At 42.4% G+C, this 16,038-nt stretch overlaps 1 protein-coding gene across 4 annotated transcripts in view; it reads left to right on the forward strand.

The window, feature by feature from the left end:
* Positions 1-16,038, forward strand: part of otud7a (OTU deubiquitinase 7A) — a 143,175-nt gene that overhangs the window by 81,781 nt on the left and 45,356 nt on the right. For all 4 annotated transcript variants that reach the window (XM_078532437.1, XM_078532441.1, XM_078532438.1 and 1 more), the window contains one exon: positions 7,428-7,646. In XM_078532437.1, coding sequence (XP_078388563.1) covers positions 7,428-7,646 — 219 coding nt within the window. The remainder of the gene's footprint in view (positions 1-7,427; positions 7,647-16,038) is intronic.

Raw genomic sequence — 16,038 nt, forward strand, 5'->3', positions numbered from 1 at the left:
AGCAGAACTACAAAGGTGGTAATATCTGGATTACTACCTGAGGCATGAGCAAATTGGTATAAGGTATATACGATCAGAGAGTTGAATGGATGGCTCAAAGATTGGCGTGGGAGGAATGGGTTTTGATTCATGGGGGACTGGCACCAGTACTGGGTAAAGAGGGAGCTGTACCATTGAGAGGGACTTCAACTGAACCAGGCTTAGACTAATTTACTGGAGAATCATCTAACTAGGGAGGGCTTTAACCTAAATAGTGAGGGGGATGATTCACATGAGGGGAGACTTGGAAAGTCAAAGAGAAGCAATAGTGCAGAATAGTGATACAGGGAATGGCAACTAGAGTGTGACAGGAAGGGTCACAGAAGAGTACATTAGTAAATAAGGTCAGAGTACAGAAAAATGGTAAAAAGACAGAATTAAAGGCTTCTTTATCTGAATGCATACAGCATTTGTAACAAGATGGATGAATTGATGGTGCAAATCCAGTAGGGACCAGTGTTGGGGCCTCAACTATTTATGATCTATATTAATGAGATGGATGAAGGGTCCGCCTGTATTGTAGCCACATTTGCTGCTGATACAAAGATAGGTTGGAAAGCAAGTTGTGAGGAGGATACAAAGAGTCTGCAAAGGGATATAGGTAGGTTAAGTGAGCGGGAAAAAAATTAGATGGCGTATAATATAGGAAAATGTGAGGTTGTCCAGTTTGGCAGGAAAAATAGTAAAGCAGAATATTATTTAAATTGAAAGACTACAGAATGCTGCAGTACAGAGAGATTGGGTGTCATTTTTTGTGAATCACAAAAAAATAGCATGCAGACACAGCAAGTCATTTGGAAGGCAGATGGAATGTTGGCCTTTATTGCAAGGAGGATAGAGTATATAAGTAGGGAAATTTTGTTACAGCTCCTCAGGGTATTGCTGAGACCACACCTAAAGTGCAGTTTTGGTCACCTTACTTAAGGTTGCATTGGAGGCAGTTCAGAGGAGATTTCCCTCATTTTTGTCTTATGGGGAAAGGTTGATCGGGTTAGGCCTGTACTCATCGGAGTTTAGAAGAATGAGAGGTGATCTTATTGAAACATGTGAGATTCTCAGAGGGCTTGACAGGGTAGATGCTGAGAGGATGTTGCCCCTCGTGGGGGAATCTAGAACTAGGGAGCGCAGTTTAAAAATAAGGTGTTTTCCATTTAAGACAGAGTTGAAGAGGAATTTCTCGCCTCAGAGGGTTGTTAATCTTTGGAATCCTCTTTCACAGAGCAGTGTGGACCAAACTGCTGAACGGGCTAACTCTTCCTTGGTTCCTTCTGCCATTCTTCTTTTTTTTTTAATGTATATTTTAACTTCATAGAAAAATGGAAGCAGGAATAGGTCATTCGGTCCTTCAAGCCTGCTTCTCCATTCAGTATGATCATGACTGATCCTCTATCTTAACACCATACTCCCACTCTCTCCCCATACCGCTTGATGCCTTTAGAGTCTAGAAAACTATCTATTTCCTTCATAAATATATTCATTGACTTGGCCCCACAGCCCTCTGTGGTTGAGAATTCCATAGGTTCGCCACCCTCTGAGTGAAGGAGTTTCTCTTCATCTCAGTTCTAAATGGCCTACCCTGTATCCTGAGATTGTGACCCCTTGTTCTAGACCCCCAGCCAGAGGAAACATAATCCCTGTATCCAGTCTGCCCAGCCCTGTCAGAATTTTAAACGTTTAAATAAGATTCCCTCATTCTTCTAAACTCCTGTGAACACAGGCCTAGTTGGCCGAATCTGTCCTCAGACGACAATCCTGCCATCCCAGGAATCAGTTTGGTGAACCTTTGCTGCACTCCCTCTATGGCAAGTATATCCTTTCTTAGGTAAGACCAAAACTGCACACACTACTGTAGGTGTGGTCTTGGCCCTGTATAGCTGCAGTAAGACATCCTTGTTCCTGTACTCAAGTCCTCTTGCAATGAAGGCCAACACACCATTACCTTTGTTAACTGTTTGCTGCACCTGCATGCTTACTTTCAGTGATTGGTGTACAAGGACACCCAGGTCCCTTTTGTACATCAACATTTCCCAATCTATCACCATTTAAATAATACTCTGCCATTCTCTTTTTCCTACTGAAGTGGCTAACTTCACACTTATCCATGTTATACTGCATCTGCCATGTATTTGCCCACTCACTCAACTTGTCTAAATCGCCTTGATGCCTCTTAACATCCTCTTCACCCTCACATTCCCACCTAGTTTGGTGTCATCAGCAAACTTGGAAATATTACATTTGGTTCCCTCATCCAAATCATATATACATTGTGAATAGCTGGGGTCCAAGCACTGATTCCTGCCATACCCCACTAGTTACCACCTGCCATTCCAAAAAAGACCCGTTTATTCCTACTCTCTGTTTCCTGTCTGCTAACCAATTCTCAATCCATGCCAATATATTACCCCAATCCCATGTGCTTTAATTTTGCACACTAACGTCTTATATGGGACTTTATCAAAAGCTTTCTGAAAATCCAAATATACCATGTCCACTGATTCTCCCTTACCTATTCTGCTAGTTATGTCCTCAAAAAAACTCCAGTAGGTTTGTCAAACATGATTTCCCTTTTATAAACTCATGTTTACTTTGTCTAATCCCGTTGATATTTTCTAAGTGTCCTGTTACCACGCCCTTTATAATAGACTTTAGCATTTTCCCTACCACTGATATTAGGCTAACCAGTCTGTAATTCGCTTTTTTTTCCTTCCCTCCTTTTTTTAAATAATGGGGTTATATTTGCCACCCTCCAATCTGCTGGGGCTATTCCAGAATCTACAGAATTTTGGAAGATGACAACCAACACATCCACTATTTCCATGGCCACCTCCTTTGGCACCCTGGGATATAGATTATCGTGCCCTGGGGATTTATTGGCTTTCAGTCCCATTAATTTCTCTAGCACTGATTTTTTAGTAATATTAATTCACTTCAATTCCTCCTCACAAAACCTTTGGTTCCCTAGTATTTCTGGAAAGTTATTTGTTTCTTCCTCCGTGAAGACAGAACTAAAGTAGTTGTTTAATTGCTCTTCTGTATCCTTGTTCTCCGTTATAAATTCTCCTGTTTTTGACTGTAAGGGACCTACATTTGTCTTCACTTTTTTTTCTTTTTACATACATATAGAAGCTTTTACAGTCTGCTTTTATGTTCCTTGCAAGTTTACTCTCATACTCTATTTTTTCCCTCTTAATCAATATCTTGGTCCTCCCTTTGCTGAATTCTAAACTGCTCCCAATCCTCAGGCTTGCTACTTTTTCTAGCAACTTCATATGACTCCTCTCTTGATCTAATACTATCCTTAATTTATTTTGTTAGCCTTGGTTGCGCCACTTTTCCTGTTGTGTTTTTGCGCCAGAAAGGAATATATAACTGTTGCAATGCATACATTCATTCCTTTAAATATTAGCCATTGCCTCTCCACCGTCATATGAAGTTTCACAATCTATCTTAGCCAACTCACGCCTCATACCTTCATAGTTCCCTTTGTTTAGATTTAGGACCCTAGTTTCAGATTGGACTACTTCACTTTCCATCCTAATGAAGAATTATATCATGTTATGGTCACTGTTCCCTAAAGGACCCCATACAACAAGATTATTAATTAACCCCTTCTCATTCCACGAGACCAAATCTAGGATAGCCTGTTCTCTCGTTGGTTCCTCAATGTAGTGGTCTAAAAAACCGTCTCATGCACACTCCAGGAATTCACCTGCCACGTATTATTGCTAATTTGGTTTGCCCAGTCTATATGTAGATTAAAGTCACCTGTGATTAATGTAGCACCCTTTTTACATGTCTAATTTCCTGTTTAATACCTTACCACTACGGCTTGGAGGCCTATATACAACCCCCATTAATGTTTTCCGCTCCTTCTTGCTTCTTAGCTCCACCCAGACTGATTCCACATCTAGATTTTCTGAACCAATATTCCCTCTCACTATTGCTTTGATTTCATCCTTGACTAACAATGCCACACCACCTCTTTTTCCTTTATGCCTGTCCTTCCTAGATATCAAATAACCTTGGATATTCAGTTCCCAGCCTTGGTCACCCTGCAGCCATGTCTCTGTAACCGCAATCATATCGTACCCGTTAATATCTATTTGCGCTGTTAATTCGTCTACCTTATTGCAAATGCTCTGTGCATTCAGATACAGTGCCTTTAGATTTGTCTTTTTACACATTTTTTTTGAACTATGGCCCTATTTGCTGCTAGCCCCCGTTTCCTCTGTCTTCCACTTTTGCTTTTTACTTTTCTGTCTTTCATTTCTATCTTTGTTTCCCTCTCTTGTGTCTCCCCTCTCAGGTTCCCACCCCCCTGCCACTCTAGTTTAAACCCGCCCCCACAGTACTAGCGAATACCCCTGCGAGGATATTGGTCCCGGTCCTGCTGGGGTGCAACCCATCCAGCTTGTACAGGTCCCATCTTCCTCAGAATTGGTGCCAGTGCCTCAGGAATCTAAATCCATCTTTCCAGCCACACATTCATCCTATTCCTGATCTCACTAACATGTGGCACTGAGAGTAATCCTGAGATTGCTACCTTTGAGGCCCTGCTTTTTAATTTATTTCCTACCTCCCTATATTCTGCTTGCAAGACCTCATCTCTCTTTTTAACTATGTCGTTGGTACCAATATGGACCACGACCTTTGGCTGTTCACCCCCTCCCTTCAGAATGTTCTGCAGCCGCTCAGCAACATACTTGACCCTGGCACCAGGGAGGTAACGTACCATCCTGGTGTCATGTTTATGGCTGTAGAAACGTCTATCTGTTCCCCTAATGATAGAATCCCCTATCATTATTGCTCTCCCACTTTTTTTTCCTCCCTCACTGTGCAGCTGAACTACTCGTGGTGCCGCGGACTTCCTTTCTCAGGGGAATGTAGCGAGAGCCATCTGCCCCAGCAGTATCCAAAATGGAAAATCTGTTAGTGAGGGAGATGGACACAGGGGACTCCTGCACTACCTGCCTAGTGCCTTTACTCTGTCTGGCAGTCACCCATTCCCTTTCTGCCTGTGCACTCTTTACCTGTGGTGTGACCACTTCACAGTATGGGCTATCCACAAAGATCTTAGGCCTGTGGATGCTCTACAGTGACTCTAGCCACCGCTGCAGATCCAAAACGCGGATTACCTGCAGCTGGGGACACTTCCTGCACATGTGGTCACCCTGGACACTGGAAGTGTCCCTGACTTCCCATATCGCACGGGAGGAGCATTCCATGTGACCAAGCTGTCCTGTCATGACCTACCCTTAAATTACTCCCTTTACTTTTACTTCCTCTAGTTTAGAGAATATTAAGAAGAGTAGAAATACTCACCAAGTCCTACTTACCAAGGCTGCTGCTCTTTCTGAGGAAAGATAGAAAATGAAAGGATTACCTCATTCTCTCTTCAGTGAATTCCCTCACTCACCAAGCTCCAACTGAAGCACTCAAATGCAGCCTGAAGCAGCGCTCCAGTGCAGACAAAAGCAGCAATGTAAGCTGGTTTGCTTTTATGCTATCTGAATTTAGCTTCTGAAAACCTATTTAAGCCAGTAAACTAATTAACTAGTTGCAAGCAGAGCCTGAATGGATCCTGTTTAAAGCTGGACTAAAACTCACCACCTCCCAACCCAAAGAGCAACTTTTAGTTAATTACTTAATTAAAGAGAGACTAGACTGTAGATCGAAATTAACCCTTAAATTAAATTAACCCTTAAAACTCCCTCACTCCCCAAACTCCAACTGAAGCACTCAAATGCAGCCCAAAGCAGCATTCCTGTGCAGACCTTTCGCCTGTGTTTTCAAGCTTTAGCTACTTTAGCTATGCTTTGTTATTCTCATCCCGTCCGTCCTTGTCGTCCTCCACACCCACCTGCCCCCTGACCTGTCGCCAACCCCTCTTTACCGACCCGTCCTCTCCCTGACCCCTCTTCCTCTTCCCCCGACCCATCACCCTCCTCCCCCTCCCCACTCACTAACCCATCTTCCACCACCCCCCCCCCCCCCCAAAAAAAAACCTCCAACAACCCCTTCAGTGCCGCCATTTTCGTACTTGTGAATGTGGGCTGGGGTCTGCAACATTACCAAGAATTTACACTGCCCATCACAGTGGTTTAACTAACATTTTAACACACATTCTGGTTTCAGATGATGGATTGCTTTGTCGCTCTGACTTTAGGTGCAGGGGGCTAATGAGAATTGTGAACGCATTAACATTTTTCATTAAAAACAGAAAATTGCAACTCGAAGTCCCAGGAAAATTTCATATCAATTCAAAATTTATATAAGTTTCATACATGAATTCTCGTTTGAGTGCTGTAAAGATTCATTTAACTTCTAATGTGTAAGAACAGTGTTATAATCATTTTTCTCTCAATTGCCTAGGTACATAAAGAAATATTTGAATATACCTGTGTTATTTTGTGAACAAGATACATTCTGTTCCCTTGATAACAGATTTAAAATGTTCATGGACTGAGGTTTTTTCTGAGACTTGTTTGATTCCTCTCCTAGGGTTGTGGAAAAGTTTGTAGCACACTAGTGAATCATCATCTATCTAAGTAGAGTATTTTTGATTAGATTGCAAAGCATTTGTGGTGAAGGAAAGTCCTGCTCACATTGCAACAATTATTCTTGCACAGTGGAATATAATGTGGTTCTCAATTAGCTGGTACTGAAAGTATAAATTTCTAAATGTTGGTGATGAAAACATTGATGAAATGTATTTTAATACCAGCATTTAAATTGAATCTTGGTATAACAGCTCTTGTTGCAACATACTGAATGGTATGCTATAATGGTTTCCTCTGATTCTGACTAGGTCATTTCCAAATGGGATCTAAACAAGAAAGCTGTGATTTGTGTTTTTTTCATATTCTTTACATATTTATATTTTTATTTTTTATATTCACACATTGTAGCAGTTTGTCAGCTCTGTTAAAGTAAGTTACCTACCTTTCCCATTTTGAAGAAGCATCATATTGGACTCGAAACATTAACTCTGTTTCTCTACAGATACCACCAGACCACCTGAGTTTTCGAGCACTTTGTTTTTATTTCATATCTCCAGCATCCGCAGCGTTTTGCCTTGATTTTAAATTACCTACTGAGCAGTCTCATTTTGACAAAACATAATAGTCATCTATATCAAAATTGCATCATTGGATGATAGTGGTTGTTTTTTGTTAGAAGTAAAGGAAAACATTTGCATTTTTAATTGTCCTGTTTTATATGCTAATTCTTTGCAGAAGTTGTTTGAATCCTTTGTGCAGTTGAGATTGCATTTTCTGTTTTCTATACCTTTCCACTGTAATCAAGTTGTTGATTCTAGCAATTTTTTAGCCAATCAGAATTTGCACTTCTTAGTATTTCATAATTGATTTTTTTTTCATTCAATATAGAAAAACGCCTTTCGAGAGGAATTTCTCATGCAAGTTCAGCTATTGTGTCCCTCGCTCGATCACAGGTGGCAAATGAATGCAGTAGTGAGCAGTTTCCTTTAGAGATGCCCATTTATACATTCCAGCTGCCTGATTTAAATGTGTACAGTGAAGATTTCCGAAGCTTTATTGAACGGGATTTGATTGAACAGTCGACAATGGTAGCCTTGGAGCAGGCAGGTGAGAAAGTGCCTTAAAAGGTCTTGTGTTCCAACACTATTTACCAGTTGGCAAGATGTACTGGTGATTTTTGGAGTATGATGGGACATAACTTGGTGCTGGGACCACTGCCACTTAACATATACATAAACGATTTGGACTCAAATTAGCAGTATAGGTGTCAAAATGACAGATGATACCAAATTAGAGGATATAGCTAATAATGCCTAGGACTACACCAAATTACAGGAAGACATAAACATACTTGCAAAGTGGGTGGACAAAGGGCAAATGAATTTCAATATAGCAAATTGTAAAGTGGATCATTTGGATAAGAGGAATAAGGAGGCAACTTATTCCTTTAAAGATAAGAAATTAAATGTAGACAAGGAAAAGAGATATAAAAATACAGATACAGACGTCAGTACAAGCAGCAGTGCAAGTTGATGAGGCAAATAAAAGAGCGACAGGTTCACTTCTAGAGGAATAAAATACTAATACAAGAATGTAATGCTAAATTCATATAGCACTTTAGCTAGACCACACATGGAACACTGTACAGTTCTGGTCTCCATCTGGCAAATTGGATATTGAATCACGAGATTAGGATGTTATCATAATTGAGAGGATTTAACTATCAAGAAAGTTTGGGCAGACTGAGGCGCATTTTTCATAATAAGAGAAGACCTGAATAATGAAGGGGTTCCAGAGGGGGAAATGGAGAAACTTGCCACTTGTGGGCAAGCCTAGAACAAGGGTCATAAATATAAGCGAGTCACAATTGGATCACATAAAGAATTTGTTGGAATGTTGAGAATGTATAACTTGTTGCCACATGGAGTGTTTGAAGCAGAGAACATTGGTACATTTAAGGCAAGGATTGATGCATAGATGATGGAGAAGGCAGTAGTGCAGGCTTGTCCAACCTTTTCAAGTAGGCCACATTTCAAAGTTTTTTAAAGGGGCCAACGAGAAAATTTCAGAAAGATAAAGTTTGGTGCAACATTAAACATGAATTTCAAAAAAAAACTGAGGTATGAAAAGAAACAACTTGTTGAGCAAAAAAAAAATCAAAGCAATGAATTGATAAAAAATAAGTAATAAATAAAGGTAAGTATCAGAGTGAATGTGTGTGCCTAGATTCTTCCCACTATCAGCGTGCTCACTCAGTCACCTACTCCCAGTGTGAGAGTGCATGTTGGTGTGTGGGGATAAGGGTGAATGAGAACCCTGAGACTGGAAGTGAGCTAGACTTAGGTACACATTCTTATTCCCTCACACACGCATGCGCTATCCCCCATGCGCACACGGGTTCTCCCCCTCACGCGCCTCTGCCACCCCCCTCGCTCCACCTCTCCCTCTTGCCCCGCCTCCGCCTCCCTCTCTCGCCAATGCAGCGAGGAACCAGTTTGTGATTGGTTTCGCAGCTTTACAGCACTTCTCAACTGTAAATCAATTGAACGTCCAACAAGTTCTGCAGACTGACTCTGGAGGCCTCGGGGCCACAATACGACCTGCAGGCTGAGAGTTAGACAGGCTGCAATAAAGGATATTGAACAGGATGTCAAATGGTAACTAGCGTGTATAACACGGGTATGGACCAGTTGGGTGAAATGCCCTGTTTATATGCTGTAAATTCCAAGGAGAGCCAGGATCATTGGCACAGGTAGAAGAATGTGGAAGGTGTGACTGTCCCTCGGGAACATGTCTGCCTCCAATCTCTGGCTCAAAGACATTGAACTGGAACACAAGTTGGAGACACCCTAACACAAGACTGGGAGAAGTATGTAGACAGTTTGCTCCAGACCTCTGTCACATCTGTAGAGGGGCAGAGGTTCAGAATGGGCTTGGTTTGACTAATATTGTACAGAAAGGGGAACCCAGGTAAGATGGAGAATGAAAATCTTCAGAAACTAATTCTATCCAATGTACAGAATTACTGGTCACCTTTGACGGTAAAGGATAAAGACTATCAGAAGGTTGACCAGAACGCAGGCCACAGCACCTTGGGACAGGAGACTGTCCAATGGAGAAGGGAATCGTGATAGTTGTCGGGTATTTAATAATTAAACTTCCTTTTTAAGCAGATTAAAGAATCCCAAATGTTGTTTTTTCTTTAGCGAAAATATACTTTATTCACAAAATATCTGAAAGGACATTACAAAACATTTCAAATTGACCATCACAGAACTGCAATAATATTCGAGTTTTCTACATTGATCATGTTGCACCCTGAGATGCTTCTATACAATCAGAGGAATATTACAGGCATTTCAAAATGGTCATAACAGTGCAATGTATTTAAGTTGTCTACGTAGATCATTTTGCACTCTTTGGTGCTTAAATGCAATTGTGATACATGTAATATTCACTGCAGACATTCAGTGTGAGTCATACTGCCCAAGGGGTCTATACAGTTCCCTGCCCCTCAGTGCACTATGGCTGAAAGGCCTTAGACAGTGACCTTTTCCCATTGCGCCTCTGTGGTGGCTGCCCCAAGCTTTAATGCGTCCCTCAGCACGTAGTCCTGGACATTGGAATGTGCCAGTCTGCAACACTCAGTTGGGGACAACTGGAAGGCCAACAAGTTTCGAGCAGACCAAAGAGTGTCTTTCATAGAGCTGATGATCCTCCATCTGCAGTTGATGTTTGTCTTGGTGTGTGTTCCTGGAAAAAGCCCATAGAGCACAGAGTCTGCTCGGAATGAACCTAGACAAAAACCACTGCATCTCTCTCCAGACCTTCTTTGCAAAGGCACGTTCCACAAGGAGGTGGACAATGGTCTCGTCCGCACCACAGCCGCTTCGAGGGCAACGTGCGGAGGGGTGAGACTCCTGGCGTGTAGGAAGGATCAGATGGGAAGGGCCTTTCTCACCACCAGCCAAGCTACGTCTTGGTGCTTGTTGGAAGCAATGAGGCATTCTACCAAATGATTTGACAGTCAGGTGGTATGGCATGGTCCAACTATTTGGAGTGTTCTGCGGCAGCATGGCCAGACCCATCCTTCACAACACTGGGGACAGGTAGAACCACAGCACGTAGTGACACTCGGTGTTTGAGTCCCTAGGGTCTACGCACAGTTTGATGCAGCTGCACACAAAGGTGGCCATCAGGATGAAGGCGATGTTGGGCATGTTTTTCCTCCCTTTATCTAGAGGTTTGTACATCATGTTCCTGCGAACACTGTCCATTTTCGACCTCCAGATAAAGTGGAAGATGGCTTGGGTGACCGCCACAGCACAGGAATGAGGAATGGGCTAGACCTGCGCCACATACAGAAACACCGAGAATGACTCTCACTTGATGACAAAGCTCTTACCTGCAATGGGGAGGGAGCATTGCTCCTACATACCCAGTTTTTTTTTAACCATGTCTACTTACTCCTTCCAGTTTCTTACACGTGTCCTGGACCCTCCAAACCCTATCCCCAGCACCTTCAGGCAGTCTGATCTGACATTGAAGGGAACAAAGGATCGGTCAGCCCAGTTCCTAAAGAACATGGCCTCACTCTTGCCATGATTTACCTTGGCTCCCAAGGCTGGTTTGAACTGGTCGCAGATGTTGATCAGCCTGCACAACGACAGAGGAACCATGCATAAGAGCAGAAGGTGATGTTTTCCATGTAGAGGGAGGCTTTGACCTAAGTGCCTCCACTGCCTGGGATCGTCATTCCTCGTATGACTGAAACCTGACTGATGGACTCAGCAAAGGGTTAAATGCAGCACACAAACGAACAGGGGAGAGAGGGAAGCCCTGCCTGACTCCAGATTTAATTGGAAAGCTTTCTGATTCCTACCCATTGATTGAAACTGCGCTACAGATGTTTGTGTAGAGCAGTTGGATTCAATTGCGGATTCCCTCCCCAAACCCCATTTTGGAGAGCACATCCACCATGTAGGTGTGCGATATTCTGTCCAAGGCCGCCTTCTGGTCCAGGCTGATGGCAGGTGTCCATACCCCATCTCGTACATAGGTAATCGTATCCCTGAGTAGCGCAAGGCTGTCAGAGATTTTCCTGCTGGGTGCAGTGCATGTCTGGTCAGGGTGGAGCACCAACTCAGAGCTGATTGGCAATGACCTTAGAATTTTATGGTCTACATTCAACAGTGAAATGGGTTTCCAATTTCTAATTTCCTCCCTTTCCTCTTTCTGATTGTAGATGAGGGTGATGATGCCTTTCCTCATGGACTCTGACATGTTGCCGGCCAGAAGCATACTCTCATATACTTTTAGCAAGTCTGGGCCGATCCAGTCCCACAGAGCTGAATACAACTCAGCCGATAAGCAGTTGCTTCTGGGAGTTTTACTCTTCCCGAAGGACTCAAGGGCCTTAGTCAGTTCATCCAGAGTTAACGGTTTGTCCAGACTCTCCAGCGTACTGTCATCTGAGACCTCTGTGATAGAAGGCAGGAAGGACTGGGAGCCAGTGCTGTCTGTGGGCTTCACCTCATCCAATCCGGCATAAAAGGATTAGCTAATCCTCAAATTGTCGGACTACGATGACTTGAAAGCCATCGTCTTCCTTCAGGCTGCTGAAGCTCTCTCTCTGCACCTTTTGGAAGAAAAAAACATGAGCACGTCTCATCCTGCTCCACGGAGCAGACTCTGGACCAGAAGATGATCTTGGAGGCCTCCGAGGCAAAGAGCAAGGCTTGCTGGCTCTTTACTTCTTGGAGGTCCTCCTGGACATCAACCCCCATCAACTGCAGTTGGAGCAGATTTTGCATGTTTTTCTGGAGTCGGGACGTTTCCCTCTGTTCCTTTCTAGCCTTCTGAACGCCCTTGAGGATGAAAAACCTCTTGATCGTTTCCCATCAGGGACTCAGGGGTTTCACGATTGTCCAACCTTTGTAATCCCTCTTGGGTTCCTCAATGTCCTCTGAGGTCACCAGTTTCAAGTTCAGCTTCCATATCCCCCTGCCAATCCTCTGGTCTTCCTGTAAGTGACAGTCGGCCAGGAGGCAGTGACTTGTATGGTGCCAGGGTGAGTAACGTCTCTTGTTGAGAGCTGACACCAGCTTGAAAGGATATTGGAGAGGGAGGAGGAAGATTCAGCTGTTATGGTCCATGTTGGTACCAACAACATGGGAAAAAGTAGGTAATAGATCCTTTTTGGAGAGTATCAGGAGCTAGGAACTGAATGAAAGAACAGGACCTCAAGATTTATAATCTCTGGATTATTACCTGAGGCACATGCAAATTGATGTAGGGATGAGCAAATGAGGGAGCTGACTAATGTTGCGGTCGAGGGAATCTCTATGGATGTTATTTATCTGGACTTCCAGAAAGCATTTGAGATGCATAATGGACAGTTAACTAAAGTTAGAGCTGAGCTGAAATCAAATTATTGATCTAGTTAGGAAATTAGCTGAACGGCAGAAAACTGAGTGTGGGGATAATGGGCAGGTACTCTAATTGGCAGGATGTGACTAGTGGTCTCCTGAAAGGATCTATGTTGTAGTCTCAATTATTCACCATATTTATTAATGGCTTAGATGAAGGGCTAGAAAGTCACAAATCCAAATTTGCTGATGATACAAAGAGTGTTGGAAGTGTAAAATTACAAAGATATTAATACATTAAATGAATGGATAAAACTGTGGTAAATGGATTTCAATGTAGATCATCAACTTAGGTGCTCGCTAAGATAGAACAGAAGAGTACTTTGTAAATGGTCAGAAGTTAGCAACATTGGAGGTCCAAACAGACTGGGGCGGGGGATGGGGGCTGATGTATGGTGGCCCATTTACAGAGACGTGGCTGCAGGAGGACATGGATTGGGACCTGAATATTGAAGGGTACAGGATATTTAGGAAGGACAAGAAGTGAGGAAAGGTGGAATGGTGGCTCTGTTAGTGAATGATGGTATTAGCACAATAGAGAGGGATGACCTAAATTCAGGAACCCAGGATGTAGAAACAGTTTTGGGTAGAGATGAGAATTGGTAGAGGCAAGAAGTCACTTGTGGGAGTTGTGTACAGGCCCCCTAACAGTAACCACATGGTAGGGTTGAATGTAAAGGAAGAAATAATTGGAGCTTATCAGAAAGGCATGACGATAATCATGGGAGATTTCAATTTACGTATAGACTGGAAAAGTCAGATGGGCAAAGATAGCCTAGATGAGCAGTACATTGAACGTTTTCGGGATAGTTTCTTAGAACAGCATGTGCTGGACCCAGCCAGAGATTAGGTTATACTAGACCTGGTATTGTGCAATGAGATGGGAGTAATTAATGATCTCATAGTGAATGCGCTCCTAGGTAGCAGTGACCATAATATGATTGAATTTTACATTCAGTTTGAGGGAGAGAGGAGTGGGTCTGAGACTAAGTTTTTAAACTTAAATAAGGGCAATTATGAGAGCTTGAAAACTGAGCTGGCTAAAGTTTATTGGCAAATCAGATTAAGGGATTGGTCAATCGAGATGCAGTGGCTAATGTTTAAGGGGATATTTCAGAATGCACAGAATAGAGTAAGTCCAAGGGACAGGGACACCTTTTGTGTGTGAAAAGTTAAAGATATTATCAAAGTTAAAGAAAAAGCATATAATTGTGCAAAGATAGGTAGAAGGCCAGAAGATTGGACAGAATATAAGGAACATAAAAGAATGACTAAAAGAGTAATAAGGAGGGAAAAATTAGAGTATGAGAGAAAGCTAGCCGGAAATATAAAGACAGATGGTAAGAGCTTTTATAAATATTTAAAAAAGAAAAGAGTTAACAAAGTGAGTGTTAGACCCATAGAAAGTGAGTCTGGAGAATTGATAGTGGAAAACAAGGAGATGGCAGATGAATTGAACAGATATTTTGCATCAGTTTTCACTATAGAGGATACAAGTAACATCCTAGAAGTAATTTTAAACCTGGAAATGGAATTGGGGAAGGAAGTCAGGAAAATAACAGTCACCAGAGAAGTGGTACTGAGTAAATTGTTGGAGCTGCGAGCTGAAAGAGCTCAGGTCCTGATGGACTTCATCCTAGGGTCTTAAAAGAAGTGTCTAGTGAGATAGTTGATGCATTGGTTTTAATTTTCCAAAACTCCCTGGATTCAGGGAAGGTGCCATTAGATTGGAAGGTAGCAAATGTAGCTCCATTACTCAAAAAGGGAGGGAGACGGAAAGTGGGAAACTACAGGTTAGTTAGGTTAACATCTGTCATAGGGAAAATGTTAGAAGCTATTATTTAAGAGGTTAGCAGGGCACTTGGATAAGTTCAAGGCCATCAGGAAGAGTCAACATGGTTTTGTGAAGGGGAAATCGTGTTTAACCAACTTATTGGAGCTCTTTGAGGAAGTAACATGTGTTGTGGATAAAGGGAAACTGGTGGATGTACAATACTTAGATTTCTAGAAGGCATTTGATTAAGTGCTAATTCAAAGGTTATTGTGGAAAATAAAAGCTCATGATATAGGGGGTAACATATTGGCATGGATAGAAGATTGGCTGGCTAACAGGAAGCAGATATTAGGCATAAATGGGTCTTTTTCAGGTTGGCAAGATGTAACAAGTGGCGTGCCACAGGGACCTCAACGGCTTACAATTTATATAAATGACCTGATTGAAGGGATGATTGCCAAATTTGCCTATGACACAAAGATAGGTAAGAAAGTAAGTTGTGAAGAGGACATAAGGAGGCTACAAACAGATATAGATAGGTTAAGTGAGTGGGCAAAGATCTGGCAGATGGAATATAATGTGGGAAAATGTGAAATTGTCCATTTTGACAGGAAGAATAAAAGAGAAGCAAATAATCAAAATGGTGAGAGATTGCAGAGCACTGAGATGCAGAGGGATCTGGGTGTCCTAGTGCATAAATCACAAAAGGCTCGTATGCAGGTACAGCAAGTTATTAGGAAAGCGAATAGAATGTTATCATTTATTGCGAGGGGAATTGAATACAAAAGTAGGGAGGCTATGCTTCAGTTATACAGGGCACTAGTGAGATCACATTTGGAGTACTGTGTACAGTATTGGTCACCTTATTTAAGGAAGGATGTAAATGTGTTGGAAGCAGTTCAGAGAAGATTTACCAGACTAATACCTGGAATGGGCGGTTGTCTTATGAGGAAAGGTTGGACAGACTAGGCTTGTATCTGCTGGAGTTTAGAAGAGTAAGAGGCGACTTGATTGAAATCTTTAAGATCCTGAGGGGTCTTGACAGGGTGGATGTGGAGAGAATGTTTCCTCTTATGGATGAATCTAGAACTCGGAGTCACTATTTAAAAATAAGGCGTCGCCCATTTAAAAGAGAGATGAGACGAGTTTTTTTCACTGAGAGCCATGAGTCTTTGGAACTCTCTTCTTGAAAAGGTGGTGGAAGCAGAGTCTTTGAACATTTTTAAGGCAGAGGTGAATAGATTCTTGGTAAACAAGGGGATGATAGGTTATCGGCAGTAGGCGGGTTGCAGATTTC

Source organism: Cetorhinus maximus, chromosome 30 (genome assembly GCF_964194155.1).
Source record: "Cetorhinus maximus chromosome 30, sCetMax3.hap1.1, whole genome shotgun sequence".
Classification (NCBI taxonomy): Eukaryota; Metazoa; Chordata; class Chondrichthyes; order Lamniformes; family Cetorhinidae; genus Cetorhinus; species Cetorhinus maximus.